General features: G+C 35.3%; 2 protein-coding genes across 3 annotated transcripts; one reads left to right on the forward strand and one right to left on the reverse strand.

Moving 5' to 3' along the window:
- Window positions 1–8,199: 8,199 nt before the first annotated feature.
- LOC122311178 (zinc finger protein VAR3, chloroplastic-like) lies at window positions 8,200–15,151 on the forward strand. 2 transcript variants are annotated; one of them, XM_043125616.1, is made up of 6 exons: window positions 8,200–8,714; window positions 12,984–13,101; window positions 13,291–13,640; window positions 13,764–13,895; window positions 13,967–14,065; window positions 14,185–15,151. In XM_043125616.1, the coding sequence occupies exons 1-6, from the start codon at window positions 8,290–8,292 to the stop codon at window positions 14,840–14,842; spliced, it is 1,782 nt and encodes a 593-aa protein (XP_042981550.1). In that variant the 5' UTR covers window positions 8,200–8,289; the 3' UTR covers window positions 14,843–15,151. The 2 variants fall into 2 exon arrangements, with proteins under 2 accessions (XP_042981550.1, XP_042981549.1); XM_043125615.1 differs by having other exon boundaries at window positions 8,201–8,729.
- Window positions 15,152–15,450: 299 nt separating this feature from the next.
- LOC122311735 (serine carboxypeptidase-like 50) lies at window positions 15,451–17,089 on the reverse strand. Its single transcript, XM_043126382.1, has one exon. The coding sequence runs from the start codon at window positions 16,990–16,992 to the stop codon at window positions 15,634–15,636; it is 1,359 nt and encodes a 452-aa protein (XP_042982316.1). The 5' UTR covers window positions 16,993–17,089; the 3' UTR covers window positions 15,451–15,633.
- Window positions 17,090–20,314: the final 3,225 nt, after the last annotated feature.

Below are 20,314 nucleotides of genomic sequence, written 5' to 3' on the forward strand. Positions count from 1 at the left end.
TACAGAAGAAAGATTAGAGAGGACAAGGTGTGCCCAATATGCCATGTGCAGGAGGAAACCTCGAGCCATGCTCTATGGGACTGTGAAGCCACTTGAGATGTATGGGGCCAATCCAGTAGACACATCCAAAAAATGACCATCAGTGAGCCATGTTTCAAGGAAGTATGGTCCCAGATGAGAAAGAGATTATCCCAAATTGATATGGAAGAAGCAGGAATGATAGCAAGACTCCTCTGGACTAGAAGGAATGACTTTGTGCATGGGAAAGAACTCAAACACCCAAACTCAATTATTCAAAAAGCAGCAGCTGACTTGATGTGTTTCAAGGAAACTCAGAATAAAAACTCAGTTTAAACTAATAGGGGAAGCAGACCACGTGTGAAATGGAAGAGACCCCAGAGGGAAAGTATAAACTCAATTGGGATGCTGCCATGGATGTATCAAGAGCTCTAGTAGACATGGGAGCCATAATCAGAGACTGTAATGGAGAGGTGCTAGCAACTCTAAGAGCAAGAAGGAAATTGACACTCTCCCCATTTGATGCAAAAGCTCATGCCTTGATGTTGGCAGTGCTATTCAATAAAGAAGCAGGTTTTCTCAATCTAATGCTAGAATGTGACTCTTTACAGGTTGTTGAGAAGCTGGAAAAACCAGTAGAGGACTGGAGCACAGTAGGCCTTATAGTGGAAGACACAAGAAATGTCCTAAAGTCCTTTATATCATGGTCTGTATGCCACACTAAGAGGGATGCTAATATGGTAGCACACAAGCTAGCCAAAGATGCCCTTTTAAGTAATTATGATCAATATGATCTAGAGGAGATTCCAATTTGTATTGAGCAACTTGTTGCTGCTGAAGCTATTTAACTTTGTTTCAAGTAATGAAAGTGTCATCTCCATTTCAAAAAAAAGAAAGAAAGAAAATTAAGGAATGTGTTATGTGTTTTAAATAATATTAATATCTATTAATCTTAGTATAACTGAATATTTATTCGATTATTTCCATGCTATGATTTTTATAAATTAATTAGAATGTTACGACACACTTTCCTAAAAATTTAGTACACTGGCATTGTGTGAAGCCCCCAACCCCCACTTGGGATTGAACGGTGACCGGAACGTCAGAATATGTAACACAAGACTGCATATTCCTCGTTCATGATATTTGAGATGTAATGCACATATAGATAGCTAACACTATGCAGTATATCGTGGTGGAATAATCTACTTAGGCCAAGTAAACAAGACTAATATCATAGTACTAAAGCACATAAATCCCAAAATAGAAAATTTTATAAATAACCATCAAAAAGTTTAATTGTTCTTCAAAATAAACTCCCAAGCATAGGAACATCCAAAAGGTTGTTTTCACAAAAGCAACTATGAGTCATTTCCTTTCTACTATTTCATGTCCATTTCTTTCTCCCCCCCTTTTTTTTTTTCCAAAGGTACTCCTTTAGTCCAACTTCTTTCTTTTCTCCTAAAAAGCGATGCTTGTCCCTATTCGCCAATCTCTTTGTCTCTTCTATAAGATGTAGAGCCTTGAAAATGAGTCGGTCGATGCTCTCTATCCTATCCAAAAGTGAGGGCTTAGTCGAGCTCTCGTTATTCATGGACACCTCCTTGTTGGACAGGGGTACCTTGGTCCTCTTGCATTTCGTCATCTAAACCTGTTATGACTTCTATCAATCCGAGTGGGAGAATGGTAGTAGAAACTACTACATACGACGAGCAAGTAAACAGGCAATATACAGAAGATAATCACATGCATAATCAAGTAAACCACACATGATTGCAATCCATAACTAAATGCATGGACATGAACTTTGATGTAAAAACTTTGACATATGCAACATGGAATTTTCATAAAAAAATATTTTCATCAATTAGACTTCTTAACACATGTTCATATCATTTGAGCTCGAGCTCTTGTTCTTGTCATAACATATCATGTCATTCTTATCACTGAATGACATATCATGTCATTCTCATCTTTTCATAACATTTTTATGGTGTAATCATATCGCATCGTAACATATCATGGCATGTCATTGTGTATCATAACATGAAACTTAAATGCCTTGTTTATTTCATAATTCGCATGGATGGATACCTCATGACTCCCCTAAGCATTGTGTGTTTCCTGCTAGTTACCACATCAATTAACTATTCCCTTGATCAAGGTGACTACGTCATAACATAAACATATTCTTTCACAACAATTCGATTACTTTGCCTTCACTGTATATCACCCATTAGTTTTGGGTACAACCTCACTCCAGTATCATTCCATAGGAACCATTCGAGACCCGTCGACTGTATTTCGTTGACCTAGGAGTCTTCACTTGACTTTAAACACTCAAGAGTGAACATATGATGTTACACTTTTACTCGCTCCAAAACGAACAGCACAAAGGCTCTCCCAAGTGCAGGAGAATGTCGCTTAATAATTAGGAATAAAATTTCTAGATCGTCTCCTCAAGGAAAGTGTGCTTAAAATCAAATTCATATAGTGGTGGATGATATTTACAAAGAGAAAATAAAAGAAGTGGCATGTACAATGAATGGAAGCTAAAATTACCGAGGTGAAGATTTTTAAAGTAGCATAATATATACAACTGAAATGATAAAATAAAGAGATATGAAAAACGACTACGGTTTCAAGGATCCATCTAATAATTTAAAATATTATATTCGATCAATCTACTTCAATTAAACTAGAAAGTCAATTCTGTCTAATTGGAAAATTTAGAAGTTAAGGCCAATAAAATTCATCACTAAAGATTAAGTATAAACAATTGATAATTAAAACATTCACAAATCCATATGAATATTACAGGGATTCTTCAAGCATCCAATATATCCGAAAATCACAATGGATCAAGATAAATATATAGATAGTCAAAGTTTCTAATAATAAAATCATTCAATTCGATCAAACTCATAATATGAACTCTATTGTTTATTGGAAACAATATCTAAATCATTAGATTTCACCTCTAACCTTAGTTCAATGCAAGAAAAATAAATTGTATAAGTTAAATAAGCAAACTGAAATTAACAAGAGCTGGAGAGGAGGCTACAGGTAGGGGAGGAATGGTGGACCGCAATAGTGGTATGACTCAACTGTGCTGTCTCCCTCTCCTTGCTTGAGCTCTCTCAAAAATATTAGAAAACTGAGAGAAAACTAAATTACACTACTCCTATTCTAATTCTAATTGTGCTCCTCGAGAGACTCTGCTTCCGTTTATTTTTATACTGTGTGTCTCAGCAAAGTGTTGCAACTTGCATTGAGAAAGCTGTGGAAAAATGTGCTGAAAGTAGGGGCTGAAAATGCTTCATGTCTTTCATCCCATCCTTTAGTTCCCTCTTTGCAATTGCGCCTCACTTCCTTTTTCGTATCCGTAGCATCACGCTCAGGCCTCTCCTTCATTTCATCTCAGTGTAGCGTCCCACGTTCCCAATCATTTGCATGCTCCCTTTAGTTTTTTGTTTATAGCTTCAAGCCATGCATTGCAGGTTTTTAATCAATGAATATTTGCTTTATTTGTATGGGTCTTGCCGAAGAGCCAAGCAAAAAGCTCCTCCATATGGTTCCTTTCATGCTTTCCACATAAATCATTTAATACTTTTTCTTTTTGCTCATATGTGCTTCATTTCCCAAGAACTTAAAATAAAATAAATGTGTTTCCGTAATTAGCCCATGTGCTCATCTACTTGCTATCTCCACTCAACATTTACAATTGGTTTCCATGATTTGGGTGTCCTCTTACCATTCCGTTTGACTTGTTTTTATTTCTTTGCAACATTGAAAATGTCATTCCTTCGTGTGCTCCATACTTCCAGCTATTGAAAAGAAAAGTAATGTGTGCATGTAGTTCCACTCAGCAATGTTTCTCCCACGAAAGCAGCTCACCACAAGAATCTTATTTATTTAAAAACTTGAAAATAACACACAGTAAAAAAAACAAAATAAATAAAAAGGAAAGAAATATCATAAATATGTTATGGATGTGAGAAAATATTACTCAATTAAATCATAGGTTGTAAAACTAAGCATAAACCATAATATTAATCAATTTAAATTACAATTTGGATTTATGCCTTTTAACCATTTTTTCATCTAAAACCAATAATAATATCAATAAAGTAATTAAAATATATTAGTTCTAGATATAATATATGCAATAATTCAGTTCAATCACATTTTACCATACTCATGCAAACTTCTACAAGAAACATATATGATCCAATTCACAATCTACATATCACAATATGGGTTGAAAACATTAGAACATACAATCATATAATGAATACATTTAAACATACTTGAATCACACTCATCCAAACCCAAAACAAATTTAGATTCCCTTAATATGGCCTTGGCCAAAACATCCAAGCTCTCCAAACATGGATTTACATCATTACAACTCATATTCTTATGCCTTTACACATTCATAAATCAAAACAAGCATGCATAGCACATATACATAACAAAACCGAAACCCTAATCATGGCATTTTTGAAATACACTTCAACAAACCATCATGAAAACATGGCATATCATTTTCATATCAAAGCTGAATACACATACCACAATATAGCAAGAGTCAACCAATGAAAGACAAGCAAAAAGTTCACAAAATATATACAAATACTATCCAAAGTAAGTTGGAAGTTTACTTACAAAAATCTGAAGTGTAAACTAGCAAAATCTCCTCGTGTCCACTATTTCTTAAAATGGTGGAGAGAAATAGAGAGAAATAGTGGTATTTGGTTGGTGAGAAAGTGTAAGAACTTGGAAAAAAATGGTGAGTGTGGAAAATCCCTTAGAAGAAAAGTTTAAGACTTGAGCCAAAAAGACCGCCATGACTTTCGGCCATCCCCTTTTATGGAGAACCTTCCATCCTTCTAGAAAATCTAAGAGCCTTTACATAGATGCCACTTGACAAAAGACTCTTCCCTTTCCCCTTGATGGGATTGCATGGGAAATCCAAAAGTTGCCTTGTGTGTGGGTGGTGTGTAGCCCTCAAAATCCGAAACCCTCTCTTGCCTCATCTTCCAATTTTTCCCCTCCACTTGTCTAGATACTATACACTCGATGGCTCAAAGGTAAAAACACAAAACTCTAAACTTTCCCGAAACTCTACTAATGTGCATGGTTGCCATGTGGCAAGTGAGTGTGTGTTTTTTGTGTTGGCGGAAAACCCTAGCTCTTTCCTAGGTGATTCTTGGCCTTAATTCCCAAGGTGATCCCTTTGCGCTCCCAATGCCTAGCCGTTGCTCCCTTCTCTCTCTTGCTCTTCCAAAAATATTTCTTCATACTTGACAAGTGTCACCTTCCGAAATGACCTTGCATGTGGGCGTGTAAGCCCTAGTTTGGTGATGTCATCCTCCATTCACATCTTTTAGAACATCTTGCATGTTGAATAAGTGTCACTCCTTGCCTCTTCCCTAGTTTTCTTTCTAGAAAAGACTAAATGGCCCTTCTTATGCCATGATGCTCCTACACCCATTTTTAGAACTCACATTTGGGCTTCCAAGCCCTAAGTTCAATCTAGTGAGCCGAAAATTCACATGGGCTTGTTTGTATTATCCCATCCCTTATGGACTTCCTATTATTTTTAGAACTCTTAGGATTCAAAAATACAATATACTCTAAGGCTTTTCCTTCAATCACTTAGAAACTACCAATAACTAAAATTACTTCTCCAAATAAAAATAGGATAAGGGACTTGGCAAAGTACGGGTTCTCACATCTCGTTTGGTTGTTAAACTCAACTGAGATCAAATCAGATTAGTCTAATTTTAAACTGAGTTCAACATCTACCCAACTTTTAAATTTAAAGTTACAATTTAAATTATAACCCGTTATGACATGTTAATAAATTTAAAATTACAATTATGCCCTTATACCTAAAAGTAAAATTTTTAGAATTTTAATTTTAATATTTTTATTATTTAGATTGTAATTTTGTACTTTAATTAGATTTATAATTTTTATAAATATTTTAATTTTAAAATTTATATAAAATTATACTAAATTTAATCAGGTTAAACGAGTTAATTTCGGGCATATTCAACCCATTTACATAAATAATTTGAAACGAGTCGTATTGTATCGTGTTAACCTATTTCGTAATATTCACTAATAGGTCGAAACGGGTTGACACGACACGATCCATTATGTTAATGTATCATGTTAGGATTTGAGATTTTGACACGATAAGCTTAACGAGTCGGGTTAGGGTTGGGCTATATAGTATAATATACATGCTTTGACACGATATGAACACGACCCGTTAACACAATTTGACACCCCTAACTGATAGTACAAACATATTTAATCATATTTTTAAAAGTATTTTTTTAACATATTTAATTACTAATTTTTTTAAATATACAATTTTATTAATAATAACTTTCTTAATTATTTAATATAAAATTAAAATTAAAAAAATTAGGGCAATGATAGGGATCCCGGATCCCTTTGGAGCATCCCGCTCTATTTTTTTTTTTTTTTAAGTTTTTTAACATAGTGATTAAGAATATTGTTTAATAATATTGTGATTTTTTTAAATAGTTAAAAGTGTTAAAAAATAATGTGAAAAAAATTAAAAAGTTTTTTTTTTTCTTTTTTTTCACATCATTTTTTAATGCTTTTAAATATTTTACAAAAAAAAATCACAATATTATTAAACAAAATTTTCTTAATCACTACAAAAAAATTGGAGCGGGATGCAGGATCCCTCGACGGGATCCTTATCATTTTCTAAAAAATTATAATAATAAAACAGTCACCATGAGTTGTAAACGGTAAAATTCAGGCTAGTGAGTAGCATTTTCTAATAAAAGAAGTTTTTTTTTTTTGCTAGATATAAACACATTCCATATATCAATTCGGATACTGATAATATTTTTTACTTAAAAAAATATAAAAAATATTTTAAAAAAAGAAGAAAATCTCCTATCTTATAAAAATTATTTATCTTTAATTCAAATCATTTTATTAAATATATATTTTACATATTAATATCGGTATATAAATTATCCGTTCTTCTACAAAAAATCATGAGATGCAACCGCAGGGCAGTCTCTTAATATTTTATGCAACGACTGCAACTGATTTATTGAAAATAAAAAGATAAAAGAAAAAAAAAAGACGACTCTAGAAAATTGAAAAAAGAACAACCAAACCAACGAGTTTGGTCTCTACACAATCGAAAAAAGACAACCAAACCAACGAATTTGAGCTCCCAAGCACTATTTTGCACAGTTTTTTGAGGTAGCACAAAACGAGTTCCCTCGTCAGTATCTGTAAGAATCAACTCCAGTTAGTTGATATCCCTAAGAAGAAGATCCCGGCTGAAACCAGAATACAAAGGAAATTTTTTGAAGAAAACTATGCAAATATGGGCAAGCAACACTGATAAATTTACAGAGGAAGACATAGTGCAAATCTAGACAGTCTTCAAATCTTCTGCTAAGGAAGAACTAGAAACAGATTTTAGCTATTTTTCTTCCTCAAAATCTCACATTTCTATTGATTTGATGATCTGTTGATTCTCTTTCAAAGGAGCCGATAACCACTTCAGGCTTGAGATTGGTTTCGTGTCGTAGATCTGCTGCTTGGTCATATTAGAGTTGAAGTCGAATATTTGAGCAAATCGTGATTTGAAGCAAAACTAATTTCTTGAAGATAAAACTTGCATATTGGAAGCACACTAGTTGAGGAGAGGAGGTCGTGCTTTGACGATTTAAGAGAAGTCTAGTGATCTCAAGTAAATCATCTGGATTTAATTCTAGCGTGACTAGCTAATTGGAATCGAACGGGAGAAAGATTTATTAAAAATAGAAGGGAAATGGAGAATCAACGTCTCGAAGAAGGGGGATGGGGATTGTGTTTTTAAATGAAACGATGCGTATTTATTTTTTCACATCAGACACGTTTACCTTGCGTTTGCACCATGCAACTACATATAGTGTAAAAAAAAGGATTTTGTTAGATGCAGTCGGTAAATGCAAGCAAGATGCAAACGGCTGTACAGAATGAATAAAAAAAAGTTATAAAAATAATTTTTTTTTCATATAGATCTCATATTAATTCATTTTTTTCAAAGTGACTGCACACCGTTTGCATTTACCGACTGCACAAATCATTTCTCTTTTATAAATTATTACGTGTACTTGCAAGAAATTTTTCTAAATGAAAAAATAGTCAAGTTTGCCAAAAGGATTGAGCCGGCCCTGCCTGATTTTTTCCGCCAAAATCAGTCTGAAACTCGCTCCGATGCATAAACTCTCCCCAAGCGGTCATGTTCACCTGTGTTCCTCCCTCAGGAACTTCTTCAAAGGCCACAAAACTCTCTCACCCATCACTCTCTTCAGCACTTGCGCCGAAACCATAGGTCCCAAATCCAAGCTAGAATTCATCATAAACGAAGTTGAAGAGCTCCAATCTTCAAAATTCACCACCCAAATAACCCAAACAGCACCTGAAACCGAAAATTCCTCCATTCTGAGCCTACCCACGAAGCCTGAAAGAATGACGGTTCAGATTTCGCACCCGTGGCCTGAGTGGGTGGACTTGATGGAATGCTTGTTGAAGAGAGGTTGTATCGAAGGTGGTCGAGCCCCATTTGGGATCGGCGAAGCGGGTGATACCAAGGAACGGAACCTTATCCGGACGGCATGCCTTAATTTCGCACGGGATAGGTATGACCTTATAAGGTAATGATGGATTATTTCAAGGCTAAGATTTAAAACTTTTGTTAATGTATTGCTTGTGAATCTGTTTTCGTTTAGATTCAATTCATTCGAGCATTTTGGGATTTAGAGTTTTAATTTTGAAATTTGGTGGGTCAAAGTTTTGGGTCGAGAAAGTTTTCAGGGGGCTTTTTTGTCTCGTCCAAGTGTGCATGCAACCTGTTTGATTTTGGGTTTATGTGAGATACTCGGTACTTATTAGTACTGTTAATCTGGTGCAGACCCGGATACCAGTGTATACCCGGCCGGACCCGGGGTGTAAAATGCGGTCTGGGTACCAGTCAGGATTAACCAGGGTAAGATCCCGGGCCGGTACCTGAAGTAATCCGGGTTTTTAAAACCCAAAAATCTGGTACCTGGACTTATGACAGTGTGTTGTAGGCCTCAAAGTCCATATTTTCTCGTAACGCCAGAATCTAGAAAAATTCTAAACATAAGTTAACGTACCATACTTTCTTTTCATTTATTTTGTTTTTTTTTCTTTTACCAAATTTCTGGTGTAGGGATATTAAGTAAAAATATTCAATTAGTTTAAAAAAAATAAAATAAAAAATAAAAAAATATAGTGTGGAGATTATGTTTAACAAAACTCTAAAATCTAAGAATGGGCTAGTGGCTGAACAACCGGACATAACCAAGCGTACAAGGCTCTCACTTTGGAGTTCGAAAATAACGACGCACAATCAATTCCTGCAGACAAATAGATTCCACCTCCATTTCACCGATCTGCCCCCACCTGGACATCCCCACCCTCTCTTACTCTCCACTCAGATGCAAGACTTGTTCCGCCATCCTCAACCCCTTCTCGCCACATTGACTTCGCCACCAAGAGGATCTGCCCCTTCTGCTACCAGCACAACCACTTCCCTCACTATTCCCTGATCTGCGAGACGAACCACACGGGTGAGCTCCACGAGCAGTATACCATTGTGCAATATTTCCTTCCACAAAATCCTAACCCTCATTTCTATCATTCTCCACTCTCACCCGTGTTTTTGTTCATGCTTGATACTTGCACGATTGACTAGGAGATGGTGTTCATCAAATCAACAGTAAAGCGTGACATTGGAACAAAGAAACAAGCCAGAAACCTCAAACCAGAATCCCCAGTATTTTTAGTACAGATAGAACAAAAAATGAAAGAGCTAGAGTGATTGAAAACCGAAGGTGAATGTGTGCAACAAGGAGAGAGAGAGAGAGAGAGAGAGAGAGAGAGAGAGAGAGAGAGTCAGTTAAAGTTATACATTGCTTGAAGTTTCAAGAAACCAGCAAATTAATTAAAAAAAAAAAAAAAATCTGCCCTCAAAACACCATTTATGAGATCTACACTTTGCACAATATACACATTCCCCATGAAATAACTAACTAGCTACCATCAAATAAATAAATAAAATATGCCCTCAAACACCATTTTTCGAGGTGTATACTCTTTGCACGATGTACGCATTGTCCATGAAATAGTTAACCACACAAAGCTTCTGATTCACACCCTAAAAAAACACACGAAAAGAAGGTATTCCGTATTCCCAGAACCTTAGTTGAGCCATCACCCACAAGTGTTCATTTAATGCCTTAAGATATAGAACCTTGTTACTTTCATTTTCTATGCAAAAACCACAGAGAGATAGAATACATATATTCAATTGTCAGATGTATATATTTATTATAGGAAAATACTAGATCCCCTGCTAGGGGATCCCATTGGGAGCTACCGCTCCTAGTGTTTTATTTTTTTATTTTTTTTCTTTTTCTTAATGATTAGGAAAATTTTGTTTAATATTATTATGAATTTTTTTATTTTTTTCAAAATGTTTAAAAATATTAAAAAATAATATGAAAAAAAAAAACTAAAAAAAAAAAAAATTCTAAGCCAAACGGGAGCCCCCAGCGGTGGCTGTAGAACGATCCTTTATTATATGCATGTTGGATGAGGGTTGAATTGGGATCTTTGGTGGAGTCGACTATGGACAACAATGCCATCATAACAAAGCCTAGGAGCTGCCACCCCTTTGCCAACACGTGAGGAGAATGAGATGGTCAAGGACAAAGACAAGGAGTGCAACATGGAGGTCTGGGAGACATTTAGCCAGAGCTTTTTCGTGAGATCAACAGCAACATGTCCAAGATTCTTTTGTATTTGCTCCTATCTATTGGTCAATTTCCCCATCATTGTTTGTCAATGGCAACTAGACTTGTTTTAAATCATAACAATTGCAAAATCCAGTACCCAGGTCCCATACCTGTAACTGGCTTGAGTAGGGACGGGTTGGGCGATGCAGTTTCCAGATCTGATTTTCTGGACCTGATAAAATCCTGGCCGGAAACCGCATCCAGAATATGGTTCTCCGGTTTCTGAACTGGAATAGGAAAAACCCGACCCGGTTGAACAGTTTAGGACCAGTTTGGATCCTTAACTCATCTCATCTAATCATTACAACTTTCTCAAATTTGAACACAAAATATAATAAACAATTCAACTTTTTCAAATCCCAACATAATAATACTATTAAAAAATATTATTCTAATAATATTTTATTTAACTTTCAACTTTCATCTCATCTCAACTCAACTCAACTCATCATCCAAACGCAGCCTTAAGTACTTATTTTATATTTTTCTGGCAGATTTTGTGGGAATAGTTTTGCAATAGGCTATGACAGTGTATGACTGTTTTGAATGTAATAATGAATACTTTCTCGATTGTATAATGGAGCTACAAGGTTTCAATCTTGGAATATTATAGATACTTTTGCTACAATAGATGACCTGGTACTCCATACTTTTGTTATGTAAGAACTAGTTTGTACCGACATGTCACTGACAAACTGTGATATGATGGGACTATGTCATGTTTTTACTCCATAACTACTTAATTATTACTCATCAATATTTTAAATTTGATTTCTGGAGCACTTAAACGTGTGGCTACACTCAACGTTTTCAGGATTATGTGTCTCCCTAGTGTGCATCACATTAATCACACTTTTTGACCTATTCTGGTTGTGTGTGGTTGAAGAACACATTTGTCACACATTAGAAGGAATGTTTATGGTTGTGGAGATTTTGGCTTGAAATGTCTGAACAACAAGAACGAATGTCTCTAGAACCCCAATTTTGTGATTGATGACTAATGAGACTCCATTAATATACCATATTGGCATGGTGGTAGAGTTCTACCTATTACCCCAAGGAAATATGTAGACGTGATTCAATTCCCAGAGGAAGTGTACATTTGGCCTATAGAATAAACATATAACCAATTAAGCACAATGTTGTTTCTATGAGCAACCGATCGGAAAAAAAAAAAAAAAGGATGTTGTTTCTATGAACAAACAAAAAGTCAAAGTTGGGAATGCTATATGTGCTACTCATTTTTGTTCCTAGTGCATGTTTATGAGGATAGAAAAATGATATGAGATGCATGCAACCTACATGTACACTTCCTTCCAATCCAAGGTAAAGAAGGATGGATATTGATGTCTTGATAATTCAGTTGTGTCCTTGTATGCTTGGATTGGAAGATAAAATGATTATAGGAGACACTCTTTTAGCTGGACTTCAAAATATATCAAAATAAAAACACAAAGTCACAGGAACCTCCTAGGTGAAGTTCCTGTGTTCATTTTCCCTTTTAATTAATTTTAATGGTCATGTCTAAACATATGTAAAAGTAAAATCGTTGTCGCTATAGGTCCAGTTCCATCTATTTTTGTTGAGCCAATTCTCTGTGGCAGTGAGGTGGAAAATCCATCCCTCAATCTTCAGAGGAGTAAGGATTAGAGAGGAAGAACTTTATAATAATGGAGAAGTGTTTTCCCAAAATAAGTGCCTTAGTTCTTGTTCATATTTTTGGTCCTCAAACCAACCTGTCCTCTCTTTCTGTTGCTTAGTAAGTGGACTGTGGGAGCATGGGGGGAGCAGTATTTGCTTTTGACCGATAGAAAGCATCTCTTTTGTTCGTCCTGACTAAACCTGCCAAAAAATCACAATAGAAAAAGTTGTTATTGCTATCGATCAAAAAAAGAAAAAGTTATTGCCGGGAGAGTAGCAACAGAGACTTCTCTATCTGAAGCAGAGGCTTTGTTGTCAACTTCCTCATAAATTTCCTTTTATTTATGGCATGTGATTGTTACGCTAGAACTCTTGGATTTGTTACACTACGATTCCACCTTCTTCGGCTTTTGCACCCTATTTGTTTCTAAATGCATTTGCTTTCAGGTTCTTGTCCAGGAAGGATATCCAGCTCATTGTAGGATTCGGATGCCCAAGCATAGACAGGAAAGTTGTCAACTCAGGGAAGCGTCTGAGAGCACATGTTGGCATTGATGAAGGAAATGTATGTCCTTTGATTTTCCCAATTTTTACCTCCATGTGAATCGGTGTGATTAAGTTAATAAAATCAATGTCTTTTATTCAGTAAACTTCAAAATCTTTTCCTACTGATTACTTTGAATCCAACTTATGTTTCTCTTAAAAGATACCAGTATGATCAGTACGCATTTATTACATCTAAAAATTTTAGTAGGTTTGTAGCTCCTGCAATTTAAGGGGAGACTGTGAGAGGGCATATGTGAAGGCACGTCAAGATGAAAGTGGGCGAACTGTGGATGTCATGCGCATCTTGTTAACATATGGGCTTGATCAAATTACTACTGGTACAGTGGAGAACAAACTAGGTTTAAACAGATTACTTACAGAATCAGTGAGAAGGCTTCTGAAGGAAATGGTAGAATGTAGTACTACCAAGGAACTTGACTCTGATCTACCTAAGGCCACACCCTTGAAAAGAGCCGCATCAGCACAAGATCATTCCTGGCCCCCAGAAAAAGCCCACGTAAATGTCCCAATGAAGCAAGGAGACTGGATTTGTCCCAAGTAGTTTGATTGCTACACTTAAACTGATTTAAAATATCTCTCTTTCTCTCTCTCTGTATATATATATATAATTAAAGATGTATATATTTACTGTGTTTCACCCTTGTTATTTTTTGTTTATAGATGCAGCTTCCTTAATTTTGCAAGAAACATCAAGTGCTTGCGTTGTGATGGTTTATTCCATGAAAGACTAAAGCAACTGCGGGAGGTTCAGGATCATCTTCCATTAAAGAAGGGGGATTGGATATGTGACAAGTAATGGCTTTTCAGGTTATTTAACTTTGGAAACTTTATGGTTCTTTCTGATTAAGATGATATTTTTACAGATGCAATTTCTTAAATTTTGCCAAGAACACAAGATGTTTGCAATGCAAAGAGAACCCTCCAAAGCGGCAACTTAATCCCGGGGAGTGGGAGTGTGACTCGTAAGTTCTCTTCCTACTGCATTCTCTTTTTCATTCTTTGAAGTCAGTGCTATTCTTTGAAATGGTACGGCTTTTCCTCGAATATTTTAAATCCAGTAAGGAATCTGTCATTGTTGAAGGTGTAACTACATCAACTTCAGAAGAAATATCGTATGTTTGAAATGTGACTTCAGAAGGCCAAAAGCATTCAATGCTTCAAATCCCTCCAATCAACCTCAAGATAATGGAGACTATTGTAATAAGAGTGAAATGAGTTTTATCAGAGGCAAGGCCAATGCTAACGATCAGGCATCTGTTGGACGAAATAGAAGAAGTCTAGAAATGGGCGCAAATATATGGAGATCTGTGGAAGATTCCAGCGATCATGTTAACAAGAGGGAAATGAGTATTGTCAGGGCTAAGGCCAATGTTAACCATAAGGCTTCTGTTGGAAGAACTAGAAAAAGTCAGGAAACTGGCTCAAATATGTGGAGATTTGTGGACGATTCCAACGATTATGCTTGCTCAAGCGCATGTAATGACGATTCTGGATTTCTAGATTTTCCCATTTCTGGGGGCAAGAGTGATTTATCTCAAGATGAACAAAGGAGGGAAAGATGGAAGTTGGAGATGCTACAGAGGAGAAAAAGCACCATAACGGCAAGCCCAGAAGATGATAAATTTAGGTCTGCAAATTTCCCGAGAAAGCTGGATTTCCCCGAGTCAACCGATGATGAAGAGCTGGCTGAATGGTTTGGGCATGGGAAGACTGAGAGAGAGGCTTGTTCCACTACCTGATCAAGTGCAAGATTGATTTAAGATAAAAGCATTGCCTCCAGAGAAAATGGTGATCTATTCAGGAAACTAGGTGTGCACTACAAGGCAGATTTTCTGGTTAAAAAGTGCTGGTAAAGCCTTGATCCTTCTGCATTGTTTGTAAAAGCAGGCCAAGATTTTGTGCGGCCCTGGATTTTGGGGTTTCATGTGTCTATAAACTCTGTAAATTTTGCTGCGCTGTAGTAGTTTTGATTCTCAGGTAATTCCCTTTATCGAAAAATAGGGATACATAAATGAGTTGTGCTATATACAAGCGAACTTACATACTAATTTTCGTACTAATACTTATGACTTCATATTTAAAATTTAAATTGACACTATTTTTAATAAAGTCTATTTTCTAATCAATCACTAATTTTCGTACTAATATTTATGACTTCATATTTAAAATTCAAATTGGCATTATTTTTAATGAAGTCTATTTTCTAATCAATCACAATGGATGGATGCAAATATTGGGGTGCAGAATCGCTTAACTAAATTTTTCTTTCATAAAATCTCTCGCACATCATCGGAGAATTCTCGCTGGCCAAGGCACCGGAAAGAATAACCATTGAAAAACCAAGCAGTGACAAAAACCCTACAATAATCATACGAAATTACCATTGGGCATGTAAAAATTATAACGTGTGACGAGCAAAGCATTATTCCAGGATACAAATTACGTTGCTCTTGACATCCCATAAACTGGCCCCTAATTTGACTAACTGATACTGATACAAGCAATACAACAAGAACAAGAGGAACAATAGTTACATTGAGGATAAGGAATCCTCCCGTTGTTGATACCCAAACAACCCCCTCTCCAAGACCCAGTCTTCTATCATTGCCTGGGAACTCAATGGCTGGTCGGTAGGCACAAGATGCCCAGCCCCCAACACTACAACATGACTCAAACTCCCCCTATTCCTCACGTACCCAGCTAGCGCTCCACTCACCTTCCAAACCTTCCTGTCTGTCATCAAAAACTCCTCAAGTCCATCCCAACTTATCGTTTTCATCCAAGCCTCTGTTGAAACCACACCATCCCTCAAATCAAAATGCCCTTGATACAACAAAACCTTGCTTTTCTTCACCAAAAACTCCACCATATATTTCACACTCTTCATCACATCCTCGTGCAATGCGTCCCCCACAACATCGCTGCATTCCTCAAAAAACACAGATTGGTTCGCACGCAAGGCCCTCTTCACCTCCTCGTTTTGTAAAAACTGGGTAACCAACTCAGTTTGGTAAGGAACTTTCCGAGTAAAATCATACAAAGTGGCCAATCCTGTCATGTTTTGCAGCAAACGCAAGACCCCACTCCTAGCATTTGTTGCCGCCGTCCAATTCCTTGATTTGGTCAGTCTAACTGCCTCCAATTGCGCCTTCTCCAGCTCACCCTTCTGTTTCTCATCTATCAAACCAGAAAAGTAAGCATTTACAGCATGAGTTGCCACTTGAGTCAAGGGGTCCGTTAATCCATTTCCGATAGCAACGCCTGCTAAGTTCACCTGCTTCGACACCGGCAACTGAGCATTCTTCTTGAGAATATAGTAACCAATTGCAGGAACATACTTCCCCGCATAACTCTCACCCGTAATATAAATTGGACGAAACTTAAACTGCGGGTCTAATTGAAGAAAAGAGGTGATCGCAGCAAAAAGATGCTTGGCAACAGTGTATTGACCTCTTGGGATTTCTTCGGGCGTAGAGGCAATACTAAAACCGGTTCCAATCGGATTGTCGAGGAAAAGGAGGCCGAATTTGCGGTTCCAAGAACCCAAATTTGGCTCAATAACAAGTGGGTCGTCCCGGGCTTTGAGAAAGTTCACACGCCACGGGCCGAGCTCGAGGAAGTTGCCGATCATGGAGGAGCATCCAGGGCCACCCTGGAGCCAAATAACAAGTGGGGTTTGGGAGAGCGATGAAAAGGGTTCCTGGACTTCATAGAAGGCGTAGAAAATGGCGGAACTGGTGGCTGGACTGACAGGGAGGTAGCCTGATTTCGTGGGGAGGGCTTCATCGGGGAAGGAAGGAGGTGAAGCTGGAATTTGGTGGAAGAAGGAGAGGGAGATGAGGAGGAGGAGGCAGAGGAGATTGAGGGCATGGCGGACTGTTGACTCCATTGAGGGTCAGTGAGGAGACAAGGAAGACAGAGCAGTGCTTGTGGGTTGTACTTGTTTGGGCATTCACATCCGTTGTCAAAGCATCGGATATACTGTAAGAGGAATGAAATGTTGCTCAATCATTTAAAAATACAAATAAGAGATACGATTAAAAAGTTAATATTTTTTTATATAAATTTTATATTAATTTATTTTTTTTAAAATAACTATACGTCACTTGTATAATTATAATTACAAATATTATTTCTTTTACTATAATATAATTTAAGATTTATAGTACGGTTTTGATTAAAATATACCTTATATTCGAATCTTTATTTAAAAAAAAAAAGTTTAGGATATAAATAGCCATTTCTTTTATTTAAAAAATTATTATTATTCATTTTTTATCAATATTTTATTTTATAACAAAAAATAAATTATTTTTTTAATTATTTATACTTTTTATTATACCCATATTTGTTATAGTTTTAAATAATAATTTTAAAAATAATTTAAATAATTATAAAAATATAAAAAAATGATTTTAAAAATGTTATCATACCTACAAAAAAATAATTTAAATTTTTATTTAAAATATTTATTAGAGTAATAGTTTAAAAAATAAAAAAGAAAAACTATTCAGTAGTTAAATTTGTAAATAAAAATGAGAAAAAAATAACAAAGAAATGTTATTTTAATAAAATAGAGAAAATATAAAGAATGAGATATAAGAAATTTTTAAAAGATGAATAAAATTTAAAACAAAATTTTTAGAAAATATCATTTTTAACTAAATTATAAAAAAAATTTAGAGGAAACTCAATATAAATGCTCTCAGTGGAGTTACTTAAGAAGGAAAATGCTAATATCTACTGTGAGTTCGTCCTTCATTTTGTGTTTTTTTATTTTTAATTTAATAATCAAGAAAATAAATTTTAATGTATTAATCTATTTTTTTAAAAATATATTTAAATATATTAAAAAATATAAAAATTAAAACTTAAAAAAATAAAAATAAAATTTATATTAGTGTTCACACTGAGTAAAATTGAGTGACAAATTAGCACGCTCAATTTTGGAGTATGAAAACAAAAAGGAAAAAAAAGGTTTTTTTCAATGGCCTAATTTTTTTTAATTTTTTCTTTTCCTTAATAATTAAGAATTTTTTTAATATTTTTTTATATTTTTTTAAAATGTTTAAATGTGTTAAAAATGATTTTAAAAAAAAACAAAAAATTATTTTTACCTAAGGGGGGAGCCACCGATGGTTAGGGGTGTACAAGAAACCGGCCAACCGACCTCCACCGACGGCAACCGATCGTCGGAAGCCGGAACCGGCGAAGAACCGATCGGCCGGCGGTAGAAATTAATAGGAACCGAGAGTTCGGTCAGTTCAGTCCCGGTTCGCCCACACAGGAAACCGGTAAACCGACCGACCTAATATATATATATTTTAAATATATATCTTATATAAAAACGACGCCGTTTCATATGAAACGACGTCGTTTTATTTAAGTTAGTAAGAAAAAAATATAAGTAGGACGACGACGCCGTTTGGTTTAGACCAAACGGCGTCGTTTGGTTGGGAACGGGTTAGGATTATTACCCTTCCCCTTCCCCCCTTCCCTCTCCCTATTCTCTTCTGCCGCCCCCCCTCCCAAATTCTCTCTCTCTCTCTCTCTCTCTCTCTCTCTCTCTCTCTCTCTCTCTCTCTCTCTCTCTCTCTCTCGGATTCTCTCACTCCATGACAGTCACAGTTGAACGCCACCGCAGGCTGAACCGGTGAACCCTAACCTGCACTCCGTAACTCCCTCGCAAGCCGGCCTCTGTAAGTTTTCTTGTGATTTTTTGTTCTATTATATATATTATATATATATATATCTGTTATATATTATATAATTATATCTGTTATATCTGTTATATATAATTATATGATTATGCATGATTATAATCTGTTATATATATTATATATATAATGTATATATTATATATATAAATCGTATATATTAATCTGTTATATAATTATATATGTAATGTATATATATTATGTATATATATTAATCGATTATATATATATAATTATAATGTTATATAATTATCTGTTATATATAATTATATGATTATATATGATTATAATCTGTTATATATTATATATATAATGTATATATTTTATATATATAAATCGTATATATTAATCTGTTATATAATTATATATGTAATGTATATATATAATGTATATATATTAATCGTATTTTATATATATAATTATAAATTTTAATCTGTTATATATATATTATATATGTAATATATATATTATGTATATAAATCTGTTATATAATTTGTTGTGTAATGTGTATATATATAACTTGTTAATTATTTGTATAAATTGAGAGAAGATGAGCGAATAACTTAGATTAGAGTCTTAGACTTGTGATATTTGCTATGTTGCAAACTAGCTGCTGGGATATTTTGTGTTATGTTTGCCAATTTTCAAATTTGTGATGTTTTATAACATTTATATTTTGTTTTATAATTTAGATGGATTCTTCTTCGTCTCCTATTGATGTTGATACAAATGAAACTCAACCAACCATTAATTTGGAAGAAGATGTGAGAGAGACCAATGTTTCAAAACCCCTTAGTGCCCCTACTAGTAGTACTTATCCATTACCTAAGAAACGGAAAGGGACGGACAAGTCGATTGTATGGGATCATTTTACGAAGGTGGATGGTTGTCCTGTAGATGATCCAAAAGCTAAATGTAATTATTGTGGCAAAATGTATGCTTGCCACTCAAAGATGAACGGAACTTCAACGATGCAAAATCATTTGCCTTCATGTCATAAAAATCCTCATAAACGTGGACCTTTGGATAGGTATCAAAAAACATTGACAGGTGAGGCATCACCTGAGGAGGGGATTGGAAAGAGTGATGGTAGTACATTAAGGACTCTTGTAACCCACAAATTTAGTGAAGAGATTGCGAGGTTGGCTATTGTAAAAATGGTAATTGTTGATGAAATGCCATTTAGAGTTGTTGAAGGACAGGGATTTAGAAAATTTGCTTGGTCTCTTAAACCCTGGTTTAAAGTTCCATATCGTGTCACAGTCGCAAGAGATTGTATGAAATTGTATGAAGTAAAAAATGGGAAGCTTAAAAAAGTGTTTAGAGATTGTGGCATGAGGATTTCCTTGACGACATATACATGGACATCAGTACAAAATTTGAATTATATGTGTCTAACTGCACATTTCATTGATAAAAATTGGAAATTGCAGAAAAAATAATTAATTTTTGTTTAATCTCTAATCATCGAGGGGATACCATTGGAAGATATGT

Source organism: Carya illinoinensis, chromosome 5 (assembly GCF_018687715.1).
Source record: "Carya illinoinensis cultivar Pawnee chromosome 5, C.illinoinensisPawnee_v1, whole genome shotgun sequence".
Classification (NCBI taxonomy): Eukaryota; Viridiplantae; Streptophyta; class Magnoliopsida; order Fagales; family Juglandaceae; genus Carya; species Carya illinoinensis.